This window comes from Hakea prostrata, chromosome 6 (assembly GCF_041222555.1).
Source record: "Hakea prostrata isolate BN-2017 chromosome 6, UWA_Hpros_2, whole genome shotgun sequence".
NCBI classification, from domain to species: Eukaryota; Viridiplantae; Streptophyta; class Magnoliopsida; order Proteales; family Proteaceae; genus Hakea; species Hakea prostrata.
The window spans coordinates 29,769,748-29,792,247 of NC_142605.1; the positions used below are offsets into that span (position 1 = coordinate 29,769,748).

Genomic DNA, 22,500 nt, shown 5'->3' on the forward strand with positions numbered 1-22,500 from the left:
CATTTCTTTGACCCCCTTCCAGAGGAAATGCGGTGAGGTAGAACTTGGCAGAGGGATCAAAGATGCGGTAGGTAGAGTTCCTTAGGGATCAGATTAGGAAAGAGATTAATACTTTATGAAGGATAACCCTGACAAGGAATCATCTTGACTATACATTGTGACCATAACTCTGGTTCCAGTCTAATTGTGTCTCGCTGGAATCTCTGCATGACAGCTTCATCTGAGGACCCATCCCACTTAACATAGAATACATAATACTGTTCTTATGGACAGAAGTATCATCCACAACAGATTCAGAATCAACTCCACCAAGGTTAGCCAGGCTATTTCCTGCAGCTTTGTGTAACCCTTTCTCCCTGATCATCATCCTCACCTTCTCAACTTCATCCCATTTACCTTCCACAGTATAAATATTAAATAAAAGTGCATAGGGCCTAACATCCTGAGGTTCCAACTCAGTCAGTAGCTTGCACAAAATTTCGCCTAGTTCGAGATACGAATGTGTCCTCCATGCTGACAGAAGATCCCCCCACAAGCCTAGACCTGCCTTCGTCGGCATTTTCCTAGTTAGTTCTTCCGAGTCTTTCACTAAACCTGCACGACCAAGAAGATCGACCATACAGCCATAATGCTCAACCTTGGGTTCAATCTTGTAAACTCGACGCATCAGATAAAAATACCACCAACCCTCTAATACCATCCCTGCATGGGTGCATGCAGAAAGAACGCATATGAAGGTGGCATCATTTGGTGTTGGTCCTCTTTTTCCCATCTCTAAGAATATCTCAAGGGCCTTCTCTCCTTGACCGTGAGTGCCATACCCCATGATCATAGAATTCCATGACACAACACTCCTCTCCTGCATCTCATCAAAGACCTCTCTTGCAGAGTCCATTGCTCCACACTTCGAATACATTGTCAACAAAGCAGTTGAGAGTAACACATCAAGTCTGATCTTCCCATGCTCTCTCATGTAAGAATGTACCCACTTGCCTCTATCAAGCCTACCTAAGCCTGCACAAGCAGTTAAAATGCTTACAAGAGTTGCCTCATTTGGCATTGTCTCTCCTCCACTTATCATCTGTGATCGCAAGGTCAAAATTCCTCATGCCCTAATCGTTTCGGACCAATGATACAAGGGTAAAAACGAAACAGAGAACAGAGAAGACAATCAACTGATGACGGAGTTCGGCTATTAAGCCTACGTCTCCGGGACTCGAGTGTGAATCCAATCCACTATAGGTTTGGGTGATTACAAACTAAAGAAGAAGAACAGCAAGGAACATATAACCTGTAATACAATGTATCTGGTTCTCATAAGACCATCGAACGATCGCCTTGCTCATACGATCAGAAGCCCTATCTTTCCATGATCAACAACCACCTAGAACCATAGGTACAGAAGATCGAAGACGAACGCCATGAACGAAACCCTCAAGAAGCTTCAAGAACTCGTAGCAGAGAGCAAATCAAAATCAGAAAAACCGAGTTGCATAACTCGTGCGAACCAAAACCCCAGCCTTAATATAATAAGACTTGAACCACATGAACCAAAACAAACCGGTTCGGTTCAATCACTAAATACAAGATTACCAGATTACCCCAACATTCTCCCCCTTAATCTGTATCCCCAAAGAACTAACTATAGTGAATTGGATGCGACCGTCATCGTCCACGTATACCTGCACACACAAGACAAAAGAAAACATAGTACAAAACAAATAAAGAATATGCAAAAATACCTAGACACACTAACCATGCAACACTAATGACTCCATGCAGATATACCATGCAACAGACTGCACCATGTAGAGAAAACCCTAAACATAACTCATAACTCATAACTCACTCATACAATAATGAAGAGCAAACATGCACACACCAGGCATATATCCCAAAACTGAGATAAACAGAATAAGAGTTATAAAAATTTGGGCAGCATCTCCCCTAAAACTGCAACAAATGCAAACCTGATAAACAAACAAATAACCACAAGACACACACCACAATCTAAACAAGTAATATACAACTCAAAAAACTTACAGAACATATGTACTAAAAGACAACATTACCAATTCCCAACAAATCAAGACAATGTAAAAATTTAGAAAGAGGCAATGACTTAGTACCACAGTCTGCAGGATTATGCTCAGTACTTACCTTTTCAACTAAAAGTGAACCATCAGTTATTTTATCCCTGAGAAAGAAGTATTTAATATCTATATGTTTGGTTCTATCATGATAAACAGGATTCTTACATAAGAAGATAGCACTCTGGTTATCAACAAAGACAACAGGTTTAATCTTCAAAATACCAAGTTCACATAACAAACCATTCAACCATATACTTTCTTTAACACATTCAGATGCAGCAACAAGCTCAGCCTCTGTAGTGGACAGAGCAACTATAGGCTGTTGTTGCACCTTCCAACCGATGCAATTACCGAGATAACGAAAGAAATAAGAAGATAATAATTTCCTGTTATCTATATTACTAGCATAATCTGAGTCAGTATATCCTTCAAGAATAAGATCACCAGGTGTGGACTTGAACACTAGACCTTTATGAACAGTACCTTTCAAATACCTTAAAAGCCACTTAAGAGCAAGCCAATGTTCTTTACCAGGGTTAGACATAAACCTACTCAATACACTAACAAAGATGAGCAATATCAGGTCTAGTACATATCATAAGATACATAAGAGAACCTAAAAGACTAGAATAAGGGATCTTTGACATTTCATCTTTTTCAAAATTATTCTTAGGACAATGATCATTTGAGAGTTTAAAATGTGAAGCTAAAGGAACATTTACATGTTTACAATCAAGCATATTAAACTTCTCAAGCACTTTCAATAAATATAACCTCTGACCAATGAACATAGTATCCTCCCCCTTATCCCTATGAATCTCAATCCCTAAAATTTTCTTGGCTGTCCCAAGTTCCTTCATCTCAAATTCAGATTTCAGCTTGTTCTTAACATCTTGAATCAGACTAGAATCAACACAAGCAATCAATATATCATCAACATAAAGTATAAGATATAACACAACAGAATCTGAAATGAGAAAATATAGGCAACTGTCATAAACACTTTTCTTAAACCCTACACTCAACACAAATGAATCAAAACGTTTATTCCATTGCCTAGGAGCCTGTTTAAGTCCATAGAGAGATTTCTTCAACAAGCAAGCTTGTGATTCATCTCCAGCTGCCGAGATGCCTAAAGGTAGTTGCATATATATCCTTTCTTCTAAATTGCCATGAAGAAAGGCAGTTTTCACGTCCAATTGCTCTATTGTCATTTTGTTCTGAGCAACAAGGGACAACAACAACCTTATAGTCTTATACTTGGCAACCGGAGAGAATATTTCATCATAATCCACCCCTTCTCTTTGAACAAAACCTTTTGCAACAAGTCTGGCCTTATATCTTTTGGAATTATCAATTCCATCATCTTTGATTTTAAATATCCACTTACAAGGTAATAACCTTTGATCCTTGGGTTTATGAACTAATTCCCAAACCTGGTTCTTATTTAATGAATCTAATTCATCATTAATGGCTTGAACCCATAAATCTTTATCTTTGGAACCCAAAGCTTCTTCATAGGAATTAGGTTCTTCTAACCCAATATCAGAGACAGAAATATCAGTCTCATGTGCAAAGTTGGCTACAAACCTTCTAGGTGGCCTAATCATTCTCCTAGCTCTATCCCTGGCCAATTGGTAACTACTCGGATCGAGAACTTCTTCCACCTTACCAGTAGAAGACTCAGGAGAGGGCAATGGCCCACTCTCACTCTCAGAAACTACAACCTCAGACTCTTTATTACCAGAGCTAGGTTGAGGGGAAGTCAAGGGTACTTTTGGTATACTAGAATCAAGAGTCTGAGCAGGACTTAAGAAAACATCAGCCTGCCCTAAATCAAATTGAGTGAAGTCTGTCATTCTTTGATCAAGTGGATTCAAGTTGGTATTGTCAATGGAAAGACAAGGGAACACACTCTCCCTAAAGAGAACATCCCTACTAATAAAGGTCTTAACACCAGGCACAGTCCTATCCCATAGCTTGTATCCTTTCACCCCCTCGAGATAACCTAGAAAGATGCTCTTTTTACTCCCCGGGTTCTAATTTTCCAATACTCGATGAGCAAAAGATTCACACCCAAATACCCCCGAGGTAACTAAGATCGGGAGGTTTACCCCACCACATTTCCTCAGGGGTTTTAAACCCTAAGGTAACAGAGGGACTCCTATTGATTAGGTGAACAGTTGTTGTAACAGCTTCACCCCAGAAACCCTTAGGTACCCCTGAACTGATGAGCATACATCTAGTCTTGTTTAAAATTGTCCTATTCATTCTTTCAAAGCAATACCATTTTGCCGAGGGGTGTATTTAACAATCCTATGCCTTTGAATCCCTTTATCATTACAAAATCCATTAAACATTTCATTAACAAATTCTAATCCATTGTCAGTCCTTAATGTTTTGACTTTCCTATCACTCAAGTTTTCTACCAAAGCAACCCAATACTTGAACTTTTCAAAAGTTTCATCCTTGGTCTTCAATAAGAAGATCCACACTTTCCTTGAGTAGTCATCAACAAGGGATAAGAAATAAGAATTTCTACCATAAGACAAGACTCGAAGCAGGTCCCCACAAATCAGCATGTACATACTCTAATATATCCCCGGATAAGTGAGACCCAGCTCCAAAGCTTAACCGGTGCTCGCTTACCTAAGACACATGACTCACAAAACTCTAAGTTATCAATGACATCCTTGCCAAACAGGCCTTGTTTACTTAGAGCTTGCATTCCTTTATTGCTTATGTGTCCTAGCCTAGCATGCCACACACTAGTGATATTTGATTCACTTGACAGACAACAAGTATTGGAGATATTATTAAGGAATGTACTACCATCAAAAACATACAAACCAGATCGAGAAATGCCCTTTAAACATACATGAGATCCCTTAGATACGCATGCACTACCCCCAGAGATACAAGTTACAAATCCAGCACTGTCAAGGCTACTAATTGAAATCAAGTTTCTCTTTAAGTCAGGTATGTATCTAACATCATGTAATGTAAAAACAGATTTATTGTGATTTAACAATTCAACAGAACCAATACCAACTACATCACATAAATCATCATTACCCATCATAACTTTGGCATTATTCAACTCGCAGACAAGTGTGTAAACCAAAGTGTAAGTGTGGACACATGTGATATGTACAACCTGAATCTAAAATCCATCCTTCTTGCCTACTAACCTCGAAATGGTAAGCACCTCACCGATGTCTTCATAGACATTGGCTTGACCATTCTTGGGTCCAGGCATATCGAATGGGTATTCTCCAATTCCTTCATCTTTCTCTTATAAGCAAAACAGTTTTTCTTAAAATGTCCTACTTTCTTGCAAAAGAAGCATCTCTTGAGGTTTGTTTCAGACTTGTTGTTCCCATTATTATTCTTATTGTTAGACTCATGGCTTTCAATAACTTTCCCTTTTCCTTTTGGTCTCCCTTGTTTGTAAGAACCCTTGCCCTTTACAAACAGGTTTTCCCCACTGCCCTTAGTCTTACCAGAAGCCAATAGTTCAGACTCCCTATTCTTTAAGGCATCAATCAATTGTTCTAGGGAAATGTTTTGACATGCATATTTGATTGAGTTCTTCACAACAAGGTAATCATTATGTAATGAATTCAATAGGATAATAGACAAGTCCCGATTTTCCAATTTAGTCTTTTCACCTGTATTGGCTAAGTCTTGAATAAGCTTCTTAAATATATCTAGGTTCTTGTCAAGGGTAGTTGTAGGGTCCATCTTAAACCCATACAACCTCTCCTTTAAATAAATTTTGTTACCTAGATTCTTCTTCTGGTATATCTGCTCAAGCTTGTTCCAGACTTTTATAGGGGTGTTGTCTTCATCATCAAGACACCGATGACCCCATCTCGTGATGTTCCGAGCATGCATCCAATTGCATTCTCCATCACTTCAGTCCTCAAGATCGGATCAATACTTTCAAAGAAAGCATCTGGGTCATCAATTGATCTTAGGAGCTTCTGTTGAGCCATTAAGGCTCGAACCTTCCTCTTCCAAATCCCAAAGTCCCCAGTTCCATCGAACTTCTCAATGTCTACCCTGGAACTCCCCATAGGAGTATCCAAACTTAGGTAACTAGGGTCCCTCCCTAGTCCTACAGCTCTACTAGAGCCTGTGGTTATAACACTAACCACACTGGGAGGTGTATCCTCCCCTGGTAGACTTAAACCCTTTCTGGGCTCCACTTTGAACCCGGTCCAAAACACTAATCAGTATATATAAGAATCCAATTCACAATACTGATTAATCAATTCTGAAAAATGAAGATTATTCTAACAAAGTGTTAAATAATCAATATTAATTAATCACAAGAAAGGAATAGTCTCAGTTTATACAAATTATAAAAACAGCAGCCTAATAATCAGATGTTAACACCACAGATCAATACATACCAAGTATTAGATCAATACTAACACAGAAAAATTAGACAGCATATATTATAATGAGAAATTCAAGATTAAATGAGATTAATTACAGCCAAAGACATATCAGAATCCTATATCTATACTCAGATTGTTTCCTTAACTGATTCTAAACACTTAACAGAGCAAACAAACAGTTATATGAAAATATAACAGAGATTTATATAACCCGAATCAGAGTCATATCACATACCAAACATATGAGATGAGAATCAATTTCATACGTTCATACTTATGACAGAACTTGAATGGAAATTATACAAACAACATAATCATTCATATAACAGAAAATGTCAGCAGCGAAAGAAATTAAAGAAAATTTAGAACAACATGTTACAATCTTAACCGTATAGACTATCTTCACAATTTAGGGTTTAATTGATTTCACAAAACCTAAACGAAGCAGGGACCATGATTAACTTAGCTCTGATGCCAATCTGTGATCGCAAGGTCAAAATTCCTCATGCCCTAATCGTTTCGGACCAATCATACAAGGGTAAAAACGAAACAGAGAACAGAGAAGACAATCAACTGATGACGGAGTTCGGCTATTAAGCCTACGTCTCCGGGACTCGAGTGTGAATCCAATCCACTATAGGTTTGGGTGATTACAAACTAAAGAAGAAGAACAGCAAGGAACATATAACCTGTAATACAATGTATCTGGTTCTCATAAGACCATCGAACGATCGCCTTGCTCATACGATCAGAAGCCCTATCTTTCCATGATCAACAACCACCTAGAACCATAGGTACAGAAGATCGAAGACGAACGCCATGAACGAAACCCTCAAGAAGCTTCAAGAACTCGTAGCAGAGAGCAAATCAAAATCAGAAAAACCGAGTTGCATAACTCGTGCGAACCAAAACCCCAGCCTTAATATAATAAGACTTGAACCACATGAACCAAAACAAACCGGTTCGGTTCAATCACTAAATACAAGATTACCAGATTACCCCAAAAAAAAAAAAAAAAAAAGGGGGGGAGAAAAATGGAAAACTCAGAAAAAAAAAAAAAGGGGAAAAAAGGGGATTCCAGGAAACTATATTCCGATATGGCATCCGATCAAAAAGCTGTCTAGCAGCAAAAACAACCTTAGCCCGTGCATACCCATCAATCATAGAGTTCCAAGACACAACATCTCTGACTGGCATTTTCTCAAAAACCTCTTCCGCTGTCTCCATATCCTCTGCTCCCACATAACCAGCAATCATGGAATTCCAGCTCACTATATCTCTATCAGGAATATCATCGAAAAGCAAACGAGCAGCACCAACATCTCCATTCTTCACATACCCATCAATCATAGAATTCCAGGTAACCAAATCTGTTTCAGAACATCGATCAAACAACCAACGTGCATCCTCGATTCTTCCACAAACGGAGTACATATGAATCAAAGAGTTGCGCACAAACAAATCTGATTCTAAACCAAATTTCAAGATCTGGGAATGTGCTCTTTCCCCTTCTCGAATCGAACCAAGCTCGGTCGACAGCTTGGTCAAAAGGGGAAAAGTATAATGATTGGGTAAAACACATTTCCTGATCATACGCCTACGGTAGAAGTCAATTGCACTATCTGGGTCCTTCAGATTTAAATACGTTCTGAGAATGGTGTTAGACATGAAGGCATCAGGTTCATCAAGATGAGAAAAAATAAAGACAGCATGAGGAACCAAACAGGGGAAGGAGCAAAGCTTCCGAATGACTCGGCCAGCAGCAAGAGAGTGTTGGAAGATCCCGAAGACGAGTAGTTGGGCATGAATTTGGTTGAATTCTCCAATGGTACCATTACAGGATTCGAGGAAGTGCAGAATAGGGTGGTTGAGTGTCAAGGTGGGCAAGCATTCGTCGTTGAATCCATCAGATTCAGGTCCCAATTCCTTCCAGATTCTTGAAGAAAGTGCTCTGGCGAGGTTTTGTTGGGTCTTAAGGATTTTATCAAGGGAGAGAGATGTCAAGCGAATGGAATTAACGGCCATCTTCGGATTCTTGGCGGGAACGACGAAAAGTTTATTCATAATTCAACTCCTCCCCTTCTTTTCTACTAAAAGTTACTGGAAAATTTTCAGCGACACCCCCGAGCACACCCAAAATTAATATCACCCCTGAATTAATCAATTTATCAGCAAGACCCCCTTTAAGGGGAAAATATACCTATGCACACCTAAATAATAGTTAAGTGCTGATCGAAGTAAACCAAACTTCTCAAAAGATAAAAATACCTTTGAAGCGTTCGACTCATTTTCATATTTCTCTATTATCTGTAATCATTCTTTGTATTCTATTCTTGTATTTTTTTACATGATTTCTATGTTTTCTCAGATTTTCTTTTCTTTTCCTTTTTCACTTTTCTCTCTCATTTTCTTCACTGAAGAGGTGGGAACAATATTGCAAATCCATAAATAAAAATTAATTAAAATTAATGATTCTAGTAAGAAGAGGTGTAACTGCTAAATTGAATAACTCAAAAGATGGCATTAATTTTAAGAGCTAACTCAAACGGAAAATATAAATTTCGAATAAAAATCATGCTGTCGTGATCGTTCTGTTTTTTCCCTTTTCTGGGTTGTTGATGAAGGGTGTTTTTTTAATTTATTTTTTGGGATTATTTTCAATTTCAATTTGTTAATTACAAGATATTTCTTGATAAAGAATGAAAAAGCGTTTGGAAACTACAAATAAAATCAAAACAAAAACAAAACAAGGGCTATAAGCAAATTCAGTGCAATGTTCCCATGTAGTTTAAAGTCTTCAACTGATTCTAGAAACAAATGGACAAGAACAATTTCAATTCTAGAATCTCATTGTAAGGAAAACTCTGAAATTCTTAGCAGAGCATAAAAAATTCTTCCCTTTTCCCCCCCTTCTGTCACATGGGTATCCTAAACAATGACAAAAACGGTTAGTTACAAAGAAGACTTGTTCGGAGTACAAAATAAGGCCAAAAGACATCCATTGGAACAAATCTTCAAGTAATGAGCAGCAGAACTTCTGTTGCTGAGAATCTCAGCTCTCGCCATATATTTTGCTTAATATCAGAGAACCTTATAGCCAATTATACATAGTTCCCCATTTTCATTCTCAAACTAAAAGGCACAATTACACAAAATTAGCGTATCAATCCTTCCTAACTGATTTATAGTTACAGGAGAAGCAGAAACAAGAACCTCTAATGAACCCGAAACAAAGAGAGGCCAACAAGATTTCTAACCCCATTCTTTTCTTTCTTTTTTCCCCCTTCCTTTCTCTGTAAACCAGATTATCTGTTTCATTTCTCCTCAAAATCCACATCTATAATATCAGGTCCTGAGCTTGATGACTTGCTGTCTCTACCACCACCTCTGGAGGAAAAGCCATTTTTCGGCTGCCATACAATGTTTCCACAGTTCACACAACTAATAACTTGGCTCTTGTAGCCAATGAACTGCCGCTTGCATGCAGGACAAGATCCCTGCTCAAGTAAGTTAGTTTTAAGCAAGTATTAACATTTGAAATGGGCAAATGATCAGATAAAGGTTCCCCAGACACGAAAATATATCGCTTAAAAGGATGAACGGACAATAAATAAGGTTGAAGTATCCAAAATAAAATATATAAGCAATTTCACATATCATGAAACCAAAATCAAAGAGGTTTGAGATAATACAACAAAGTCCACGGATTTAGTAATACCTAATTAGAGCCCCTTTCTGAAGCTTCATCCATAAGTTTCAAGAATCATCCAAGTATGGAATTAAGTGTTAACAATCATGGTTTCCCTGAATACCATGTTAACTATCTGTAGTTCCTGACCTATATGAGTAAAGCTAATTATACAATCTCCAAAACGTATAAAAGCCTAACCAACAAAGTTAATTTCAACTCAAATTTGGAATAAGTAGGGAGAAGGCATAAAACTTCCCAAGAGTAAAATCAATAAATATGGTATACCTACATGCCAGTTATTCTCATGGGCTATCTCATGCAAACTTAAAATAATGCAAGGTTCAGGGTGTAAAATACCTGGATCACGAAGTTATTTGCAACTGTTCGTATTAGAAGAGGAGCAACAAAGGGCAATACCCATATTGCGATAAACACGAACTGAAATAGCCATCCAGAAAAAGCAAACCAAAGGAAGAAGACTGTCTACAGAAAATGGGGGGAAAAATGCTAAGTGAGCTGACAAAAATTATAAGAATAGCAGAGAATACGGTAAACAACAAAAAGGAAAAGACTGGGAGTGCTAGCACCCCTGTCCTCTCCAGCTCATGTCCTCCCTTTAAGGGGTAAGTGAATCATTTCAAAGGAGGGAAGAGAGCGGCACGCAGTTTTTTTTTTTTTGTTTGGTGGGGGGGGGGGGAGAGGTGAGGCGTAGGGTGCTAGCATGTCCATTGAATGAGAATATCACATAGAGGTGAACAAAACAATGAAAATTTTAGCTGACAAATTATAATCGAAGAATGAAATTTTTATGAAGCACCAAATATTATGGATTTCCACACACCTCATGGAGTAAAAACTCTGAATATTACCAACTAAGAAATTCTCTTTTGTAGAATGATGTACCAAGGCAGAACAAACTGGACCATGGAGGCAGGTACCTCCCCCCCCCCCCTTTTAATTTAACCAAATCTATATCATGTCAGGTATACGACAGGCAGGTCAAACATCTAGCCAATGCTCCACAAATAAGTTTTTATCCTAGAAGGGACATCTTTTTGCTCAACTTAACCCAACTATATAATTTAATGCATTAAGGTCTAGAGATTGTAATCATCCAATCTATATGATTTCACAGACAGAAAAAGAAAACATTACCCTCAGTTACATTCAGTGCCACAGCTGATTTCCTTTGATAGTGACTTAAAATGCTTTGTGAATGGACTTTCATGATAGGATTTACTACTTTGGAACTTCTTATACATATAAACACTCTAGATAAGTATGATAAGTAACACCACAAGAATGTGTAGAAGAAGAAGAGGTACCAGCTACTGTAGAGAAATAAAACTGCACCAGAACATTGCCTTGATAATCAAAAGGTGGGTGGCTAGTCTCACAGAACTGGCACTCAGTTAAGAGTCTAGAATGAGGTAATATATCTATTAAGAGGATAAAAACAATAACAAGTATACCTGATAAATATAATAACATAATGAATACTCAGAATACCCAAACTACCCTTTGCGGTAGAATACACAAACGAATTTCCATACTCCTTAGCAAGTTGTTACACATGCATCACACTTGCCAAGCTTGGAACAACCTTCAACAACCGCTGAAAAAAATAAAGCTTTAATCTTTCAACTGAATTTCAGAAGAAACAAACATATTAGAGATAATTTTTCTCTTTACTACATACCCCACGAAAGTGATGATCAACCTCAAATATTTGGTTCTCCGATGAAAAACTGGATTACTAGCAAAGTTGGTGGCTACTTGACTATCTCAAGATGTTTTATAAGTTAATTGGAAACCCCAATCTCCTAAAGAAGTCATTGCAACTATATCAGGCATGGCTTGATTTTCAGCCTCAGCACTGGACCTCATCACCGTAACATGCTTTTTACTCCATGTGACAAGGTTACCACCAATACCAGAAACAAATGCAAAGGTTTCCTTGAAAGACAAAGAATCAATCTTGGCCCAGGAGGGAGAAACAACATGGTATAATGCTATACACAACAACATGCCTCATTCGTTGATGGTAACCCTAGTAAATATTTGCAACCTGAAACTTGGCCTTCTTAACTCTTCAACAAATCCAGGTCAACAATGAAAGCATGACAGATATTAAGTCCTCACATCTCATTAAGGGCACCATAACAATCACCAACAGACTTATCTCCAAGCCTGAAATTAAAAATCTTGTCATACAGAATACAAATTCTAGACATCCTTGTCTTAGGAAAAACTCTCCTTTAAATCATCCCACACTCACTGCCATAGTAAGACTCATACTATTGTACAATATGCTAAAAGAGAGTGGTCATGCATCCACTTTTGAATCAAATTGTGGGTGTGACAATATAAGATACTCAAGCTTGATTTCAGCATTAGTATAAAACCTTTATAGTTTGGAATCCACTGAGATTAATGGAAGTAATTTGGAAATTAAGTCATTGTCCACAAGAGGCTTCAAGTCAACCATTAAATCAAGATATAAACACTGGTAAAGACGAACTAGACCAATCAATAGGTCAAGGAATAAAATCACGCGCAAGAATATACTTTATGAAGGAGGGAACTGCCACAAGATATGAGATGTTACATCTTAATAGAAATCAGCATTTTAAGAGTACAATCTACATCAATCTCAAAAGATGCCCCAAATCAACACAGTAGAATCAAAGGAAGCTGCATGCACTGGAAAGAATATTTTTCCAGGAAAAAAAAACATAAGCAGAACTTTCCTTCGAAGCCACACGGTTGTCTAGAGCTGATTATGCTAAAGATATTCATGTATGCTCAGATCAATGGGGAGAAAAATCCTGTAAATTTTCATGACAATCAGACAAGTAGAAGTATGATTCCCGAAATATCCTCAACGGAATAACTCTTCAAAAAACCTCAGAAAACTGAATGGACAACCATGAAAGGAGGTTCCACATCTGTATATACTGATCATAGCAGATCACCAAGGAGACAAATCAAATAAATTCTCAGCAAAAGGCCTGAAATCAAGCTTTCACATGGGAGCCATTAATCAGTCCAATCGCAAGTGAGATACAGTAACCAAATACAGCAAGTGAGAAAGCAGCAACTAAATAAACAGATCGAAGACCCTCAAGCAACACTCACGAATCGAGAAACATGTCCTATGCAGTACATGAAGCAGGACCACAGGAACAGCAATTACAGGACAGCAAGATATGAGGAAAACCTCGTCTCAGATTGAATCAAACAAGAACACTCTAGCAGAAGTAGATGCAGTCTTAGGTGGCTCCACACCAGGAACAAAGTTGTCAAGGCATCAACTAGGCAACACCTAGGCATCCAAGCACACTTTCACTCGCCTAGTCTGCCAATGTCATCTTGTTGCCATGGTTTCTTACTTCCTCAAACCCCTTGTTTCGCTAAGGCACCGTGGCAACTATGATCAGCAACTGAACCCTAGAAGAGAAACTCAAAGCACTAGGAGATTTGCACATATCATTACTCCTGCTTTGGTATCGTGTAACAACATCAGAAGAAAAAAAACATGGACAGCAGATATAGAAGTGCAATTAATGTTACATCACATATAGTAGAGTCAGGTCCAAGAAAAATCAACTCGGACCTGGCAATAAATCGCAAGGGTCAAGGGATTTCTTTTTTAAATTAAGTCACATAAAAGCAGAATTCCATGGACACACTGGCCTGCAACAGAATCACAAGGAATCTGATATGGCGTACAAAAGTATCTTCCCCTCGGCTATCTCTCACCTCCCCCTTCTTCTCTTTTACCAATGCATTGTATTTTTCTTTTTCTCCTTTTAAGGGGAAACAGACATGAAGTGTCAAAACATGTCAGACAGAGAAAGGAATTCTTATCTTTATAGAAGGCTAATCCTCATTGCATAGTGTCTAATCCAATTGTGACCTTATTTTAATTGGATCTCAATAGCCTTCAAATAGAAGGAACACCCAACAAACCTAAAATTTCAAGCCAACCCCAATGGTGCTCTCAGCTGGGTTACAATGATTTCCAGCATTTACCTGGACTTTTGATGGCAATGCATCTTCTCGGTGGAATGGATTTATAACCTGTAAATTGTGGGCAAGCACCCATTATAGAGAAGGTGCTCTGAGAACAGCATCATTAGGCAAAGACCAAACACACATCATCTTGGATTTAGTAGACCAAGAACAACGCAACCAAACTGTTGCCTTCACAGCCCTTTATACTCCCCCCCCCCAACTAAACTTCGTCAATTGCCAGCCAAGAGAGTATATACTCCTCAGACTTTAGATGCGATTTGTCCCCTGACAAGAAAATGTGAACTTCTCCCATTAGCATTATCCAACTGCACCCAGGGACTTTCCTTATCCCTTTTGTTTCCATTGATTTTCTCAACATTCCCTCTTCATTTTGCAAACCAGTAGCTGCATATATGTTGCAAAGCAATATATGGGCCGGAGCATTAAGGGGCTCAAGCTTAAGGACCTGTTCAGCTGAACGTCTGGCAACTGCTGGGCTCATCTCACCAAGCCCACATATACCAAGCAGTGCCCCCCAAACTTCAAGACCAGGCTCAAAAGGTAGACTTAAGACAAGCTTCTCTGCTTCCTCAACTTTACCTGCTCGACCCAAAAGGTCGATCATAGATACATAATGTTCTACTCCTGGCTGAATTGAGTATTCTTTACTCATCGAATAAAATACCTCCCAACCTTGATCAACCATGCCAGCATGACTGCATGCTGATAAAAGACCCAAGAATGTAACAGAGTTTGGGCAGATCCCTGAATCTCGAAAAGCTTCAAAAAGCTTTAGAGCCTTGTTAACTAGCCCATGATGTGAAAAACCCATAATCATGGTATTCCAAGTGACGATATCTCGGGATATCATGTGAGAGAATATTTGATGAGCAATATCAATCTCTCCACATTTTGCATACATTGCAATCAAAGAATTCTCAAGGATTGTATCCAATTTGTATCGTGTTTTCATTAGTATCCCATGCAACTGCTTACCCTGATCAAGATATGCCATTGCACCTGCAGCGCCAAGAAGAGAGGAATATGAGGAATCTAGAGGTGTTACCCCATTAAGACGCATTTCTGAGAACATAAAGATAGCCTCAGCAAAGAGTTCATTCTGGATGTGCCCTGATATCATTACTGTCCATGAAACAGCATCTCTCCTGGGCATGCTGTTAAATAAACGACATGCCTCTGACACATTGCCAGCATTAAAATACCCAGTGATCATAGAAGTCCATGATATCTCATCTCGGTTAGGCATGGTGTCAAACAAGAATTGGGCTCTCTGCAACTCTCCAATACGAATGAAACCATTTATCACAGAATTATAAGACTGAATAGTCCAGTTGCTTGAGTTATTGCTGAATATATAATCTGCAAAATCCATCATTCCAAACCCAGAGTACATGTGAATTAAGCTCTTTGACAGCCGTCCATCATAGTTATGACAGTCCCACCCATTCACAGTTAAGTGAGCATGTACCTGCTTACCCAGCAAAGGGAAACCCACACCCGAACAAGCATAGACCAGTGAAATGAATGTCTCTTCATTAGGTTTCATCTCAGGGGACATTCTCATTTCAAGGAAAAGCAACAATGCCTCCTCATAGAAACCATTCCAAGCAAACCCACCTATCATGGCTGTCCAAGAGACAACATTCCTTTCAGGCATTCTCTGAAAAATGTAATATCCCTCATCAAGGTCACCTGCCCTACAATAGCCAGCAACTAGAGTAGTCCAAGTGACTATATTATGATCCGGCATTATGTTAAAAAGAACTCTCGCTTCTTCCATTTTACCATTCTCTGCATAACCTGCGATCATCACATTCCAAGAAACCTGATTCCTAGCTGGCATCATGTCAAACAATTTTCGAGCTTCCACTAGATCACCATTTTTTGTCAAACCTGTGATCATTGAATTCCACGTGACTACATTCTTATCAGGCATAACATCAAACAGTTTTCTTGCAGCAGCAATTCTTCCACAATGTGTGAGCCCACACAGCATGGAAGTCCAAGACACCACATTTCTTTCAGGCATTGCTTCAAAGAACTGACAAGCATCAGCTACCCTACCAGAATGCACATACGCAGAAAGCATTGCATTATATGTGACAAGGTTCCTTTCCGGCATGATTTCAAAGAGTGCTTCTGCTTCATCAATAAAACCTTCTTTGGCAAATTTAGAAAGCATTGAAGTCCAGCAAACAACCCCAGGACACCTGCCTTTCTGAAGCATTCTTTCAAGCAGGAGACGAGCTTCTTCCAGTTTATTTTCAAGGAGGTATCTGAGAAGTTCAGAATCACTACTCTCAGACTTTTGGTGATCAACCACTGGAAACGTGAGCTGATTTTTAACACAGCTAACATGTAGGGGACGATGACACTTTTGAGAAGTTCAGGGATGGAATAGAAGTTCCAAACCACCACAACAACATAAAAGAGTAAAATGTTGGTTAGAGAATGACACTCCACACTGTATCTAATGTAGATTAGCAAATTCTATGCATACCATCCTCCCCCTATTTCTTTTCCTTCTTAGGTCCCCCATCCCCCAGAAACTCCCTCCTCCATCCCAAAAAAAAATCCAAAAAAAAAAAAAACCAACCACATACAAACACCAAAAAATAAAGATAAAAACAGAGAGAGAGAGAGAGAGTAACCAACACCATTACATACATGGGAGGTTTGATCACTGCAGACCAAACTCCAGTGACCGACCACCTACTGGAAATAATGTATCCAGAAACCACCACTCAATCAACCTTAACCGTAAAAATAAGTGATAAAATATTAGTGATTGAAAGCATGGAAAAAAATTCGGTCGAAATTACCGAAATATCTGCAAAATTTGAAAACAAAACTCCAACAATTTCCCTAAAGTTCAAAGTTTCGACCGAAATTTCGACCATTTCGCAAGTTTCGACCAAAATTTCACAGGTTCCGTTGTGTTCATCATGCTTCAAACAGGTAGAAGGCAAGAAATCAGATGAAATTGAGGTCATATAAGGCTCGAAAGCTAGGGTCAAAACTTCAAAAAAAAAGTATTGGTTCCCACCAAAAAAATCAGTCAAAACCTAAAAAAATTGATTTTTTGATGGGCCAAAACTTAGGTTTCAACCAAAATTTTCTCCATGATTGAAAGCATAAAAATAAGTTGAGATCTAGTCCAAATTCAGGTGTACTTGATTGCTTATGCTGGTCTTTTGGGTGAGCACAAGTGATGCCAAATACAAACCACATCACACAGAGAACATAGTCCACTAAAGTTCTCCTGTATTGGCAACTCACACAACATAGCAATATTTTTCCAGTAGCTAGGACAAGAGCGCACACTAGATGGGAAAACACTCTGCGTCTGTCAACCTAACAGGTAAGGTGGCAGATCGACCAACCAAAAAAAAAATTTTGATAGGAGTGAACCATGGAGTATCGACACTTGTTCTTGAGCAGGAAACCAACAAAAAGATTGATGGAAGTTAGTTAACAGAAAACGAGGGGAAAAAAGAGAGAACAACCTGCACAAGTGAGAGAAAACAAAAGAGCTGACCTTGATTGAATGGAAAAGAAGAAACCAGAGGATACAGAATAAAGGGATATGAAATAGGACTCTAAACTCTAAAGTCCTACTATTGAACTGGTACGGACTTTTTAAGGATGATATAACTGAAATGCTTGCAGCAGTACTCTCATCCCTAGAGAATTTACCACGAACCTCAAATCTTTGTTTCTGGAAGAAATGGAAATAATCAATTCTTACTGGAGAAATTGCTAGTGGCTGTCTGGGGGTGAAAGAGTTGAAATAAGGATCAAAAGATGGGTACAGCAACATAGTAGCCTTGATCACTTCAAGGAAACATGGTTTGAAGCATCAGTATGTACCATATTTGTACATGCTAAAATGTATCTTTTATTTAGAAAATGGTATGTTTATTGGTATTATATTGTAAGGTTATATGCTCATTAAAGGGTTTTGTGATCAAGACTCGACAATACAACTCATACATACCAATAGTACAACTCATACATACCAATAGTATCCATCCATACCGTACACTCAGTACCAACTGATACAAGTCAATAGAGACATAAAGGCCCACATGACAATCAGACTATGATTTTGTTTCTGAGATCAGAGATTGAATGATGCGTCACAGATTCGTGAAAACATTAATCTTTATGTTTAAATCATGGTTTTTAATCCTATTCTTTTGTTGTAAATTGATAAATTAGGTAAAACCAAGTAATTTGATGCAGCGAATTTCATTATTTGCACGGATTTGTACTCGAGTCGATGAATGTCTCTTGTCTCGTTATACATTGTTCTTTACGAATAATATATGTGATATATTTCCTTAGTTATATTGCCTTTAACCCCAATTTCCATGTGTATCCATAGTTTACGCTATGTACCCACCGACTCCGATATGATACATGATACATCTCTTAAAATCAGCCTTCCGAATCTTCTGATAGAATACACAATCATCGAAACTTTAGACCTAGCTTGGAAATACCTATCTGGATTGGTAAGGATCATAACCAAAAAGAGGATCAGTGAATCCAACATGCAAAAGCTTCACAAACCAACACACTGAATAACCTACTATCTAGGATACTAACGGTAATCAGACTGTCCAAACTAATTGATGTCGATCTCCAAAACCATAACTGAAATCCCAACTGCTCAAATGCTTGGCAGTGACTTGCTAGTTACAAACTGGAGCTGCTTTATTTTTATTTTATTTATAACATGACAGGAAGTTACAGAAAATGCATGACTATGGAATTAAAACTTTTGGGTATCCCAAACATAAAAACACTATAAAAAGGTACTTGCAGATTGCTACTTATATCTAAAATTTTAGGCAATGATTTTTTCAGCAACTCTTAAGAGTGACAAACATGTTTTTAACTGCTCCATACTTTTTGCTGCAATTACTAATTACAAGGGACAACTGTGTATAGAACAAAACCTATTCAAACAACAGAATTATGCATATGGAATATGAGAAACAATAACATACACAGGAAACAAGTAATACTGATATACTCACAGAAAGAGTTCTTCCCAGTGGAGCATCCAGAAAACCATTCAGCTGCCTCCTATACTGCAGCAGCAAAGGCATAAAGAAACTTAAACAACAACAACAACAAAATTTGGAAAAAAAGATACATTTCCAAGTTTTGACCATACAAAAGGAACAAATCATTACACAATTTAGTTTACTCTAGTAATAGTACCGTAAAGAAGTTGTTAACTAAAACACAAACAACAGATGAATTCCAGTGCAGATTCATATAGAATAAGAGTTTTGCAGCTGAAGTTGCTATATTTGGTTGACTTCCATAAAATGACAGAATCCAACAGAAGATCATCTAAAATTGACATACATCTAGGAAAATGGGAAAAATTAAGTCAACGGAAAAGAAGTTCATAAGCAGAGTAAAATGTGAACAGAGGTTCCTATGGTCAGAGACAACACTGAAAACACCTATCAAATGTACATATTGCCTGCTGGCTTCTCTGATAATATCACAAACAATACATCATGACTAAAATAATTGTGACCTTAAGCACAAATAATTCAACCTCTGATGCAACTACTATCCTCAGCCAAGTAGCCAACATACTCAACCGATGACTAGTTCCTTAACAGTGCATACTATGTTTTCAATTTTATTAAAACTCATAATGGACCTTAATCAAACCATAGACCCTGTTTTGCTCCATGATCCTTTTTTCTTTTCATTTCAGTATACTGTCCAACCTAATATGTAATTTCTAATCCTAAGTCCCAACAACCTAGCTACATGTCTCCATGGTCCATCGATCCAGTTAGGCTGTTGGACCACAGTCCAACTCTAGATCTAACTTCCGCAAATGATTTCGAGTTGATTCTGATCACGTACATGTACCCTTCCTCAAATGATACTATAATTTATGAACTTATTCTCTCTAGTCTCTAGACAGGCCACAAAATTAACTCTTAAAAAATTTCCAACACCAGTTTGGGGAAATCCCAATCCATCCCACATCAATACTCCATTAAACCTATTAAAATTCCAACTTTATCCTGTAAATCAGCAACTCATCAATGTAACCCACTGTCTCCTAATTTCCCTTATTCAGACAAAGAATCCTCAACCTACTGATTAGAGGGGAAGGAAAGAAAAAAAAGGGGGGGGGGGGGGGGGGGCCTCTAACATTTTGCATCCAAGAAGAATTTGAGCATATCTCCTCAATTGCAGCCCCATGTTGCGATGAAACAAGAACAATGTGTCACTCACAAGAAACCCCAAAATGAGACTCAAGGACCGTAGAAGGCCCTAAAGCAATGTTTAATGTGTATATTCTACAATCATCTGTAGGCTAAATAAGCAATCTAAATAAAGAACTACTCCTATGCACCTAACTAAAGTAGTCATCATATAAGCAAGTTCACTTGAATAAGCATCGAATTAGTCGCCTAATTCGATACTATAAAGACAGCAAGAGAGAGAGAGAGAGAGAGAGAGAGAGCAAACCGTGGGCAAGTTGCGAGAGAAATCAAGTGTGAAGGTGCGCCACTTGCGTTGGATTTCAAACTCACGGTCAAACTCGCGAGCCTTATCAGTGGCAGACTGGAGAACAGAGTTGAAGCGACTGGAAACAGAGTAGCGGCGGTCGAAACGCTCAGCGGCTTTTTTAGAATCGAATAGAAGCTGCTCGAATCCATCGTTGGCGTTCCTCCAAGCTTCCTTCCATGCCTCACCTGAAGCCACTCGTTTCGCAAACCCATCAAAATCACTCCGCTGGAACGCCTGTATCTTCACCACTTGACGCGTCGGTATGGCTCGTCTTAGTTTAGGCATGCATCGAGACTTCGAAGGAGATAATAAGGGATGCCATTGCAGGCTACTCGCCATGTCCTGATCTAACCAGAACACACCACTCGCACCGAAATCCGCAGAGACAGACGGAGACGAATAAATCGAGAAGGAAAGTATCGCAATTCTGTGAAGCTAACAGAACAAGTGAACAACCAGTTTCTGTCCGAACTCTCTGCCTCTCCGATTTCTTAACTCGATACGGAACAGCTACGCCGATTCTTGACTCGGAAACAATCGGGTTACGCTCGGGTCCGGTTGCATGATTCATTATTGGGAAATTTTCAACGTTACCCTCTAAGCTACCCGTAATATTAATACGACCCTACAGTTTGCATAAATATCCAGTATCACCTCATATTAAGTGCAATTGTATCAATCAAATCCTCCTCCGTTTGTATATCTCTGTTAACTGCGAGCACCTCTGTTTTTTTTTTTTTTTTTTTTTCTTTGGTTTGGGGTAGGGGTAAGGGAGCTCCCAAAAAAAACTGAATTGTACCTCCAAGGAATATTGATGTGTTCAATTTTTTAATATAAAAATAAAATAAATATTAAAAAATTTGGAATAGGTAAATGGATTATCAAAATGAACAGTGTTCCAATAAGTGGTTGTTATGGGAAGACATTTATATTAGAGAGTAATTTAGAGGGTGTTAGTGAAAGTTTTCCTTTCAAATAATCTCTACTTTATATGCTTGAAGCAATAACTTGTTCATCTACCTTTTATCGCTCTTTCAACAAATTATAAACTATTTTCCATACCTATTAGAAATTCAAATATATGTTTATATATATATATCAAATATCCATCTCAAAATGGTTAAAATTTCCTTCTTTGCGGCTCAAAAAAAAAAAAAAAAAGTCAATACGTGTTTTATTTGAGCACAAGTCTATTCAAAGATGACCATAATTTTTCAAGAACAATGAGAATCAAAGTTGAAAATGACTGCAATTGTTTTGATAAAACAATAATGTACAATGAAGACAATATTTGTCTTGATTGGTATTAGTGGTAATAGGCTGTAGATTTTGGGCATTTTTTTTATATCAATTATTCTCTATTTTGCCTACTTAAAATGAAGCAAGGTACTTAGGGTTTGAGCGAGGTACTATTTTGCCTCATAAGTGTTTGTCATTTTGAGTATCTGTTTTTTCAGGTGAATAAATAATTATATTAAAAAGCAAATACAGAGAGAACAAGGGGGAGCGACAGCCCTTCAAGAGTGGGGAGTCTAGGAACTAACAATTAACTTATTCCTTTGAGAGTCAAGCACATGGGGTGGGGGGAGGAAAACAAATTGGAATAAACATCAAAATTGATGGCTTTCCAAATTCCATATCGATAACAGAATTTGAAGCTCCATCTCCTCATATTACACTCCCACCACATGCGATGAATGGTAGCGATAAATAC

General features: G+C 38.2%; 2 protein-coding genes across 2 annotated transcripts; both read right to left on the minus strand.

Annotated features, from left to right (window-relative positions):
* Positions 1-46: 46 nt before the first annotated feature.
* LOC149013216 (pentatricopeptide repeat-containing protein At4g18840-like) lies at positions 47-8,553 on the minus strand. The gene is made up of 3 exons (XM_089159497.1): positions 7,543-8,553; positions 2,496-2,504; positions 47-1,104 (listed from the first exon to the last, which is right to left on the minus strand). The coding sequence occupies exons 1-3, from the start codon at positions 8,522-8,524 to the stop codon at positions 149-151; spliced, it is 1,947 nt and encodes a 648-aa protein (XP_089015623.1). The 5' UTR covers positions 8,525-8,553; the 3' UTR covers positions 47-148.
* Positions 8,554-14,427: 5,874 nt separating this feature from the next.
* On the minus strand, positions 14,428-21,243 carry LOC149013217 (pentatricopeptide (PPR) repeat-containing protein). Its single transcript, XM_089157712.1, has 3 exons — positions 20,745-21,243; positions 19,274-19,327; positions 14,428-16,602 (listed from the first exon to the last, which is right to left on the minus strand). The coding sequence occupies exons 1-3, from the start codon at positions 21,123-21,125 to the stop codon at positions 14,428-14,430; spliced, it is 2,610 nt and encodes an 869-aa protein (XP_089013838.1). The 5' UTR covers positions 21,126-21,243.
* Between the last annotated feature and the right edge of the window lie 1,257 nt (positions 21,244-22,500).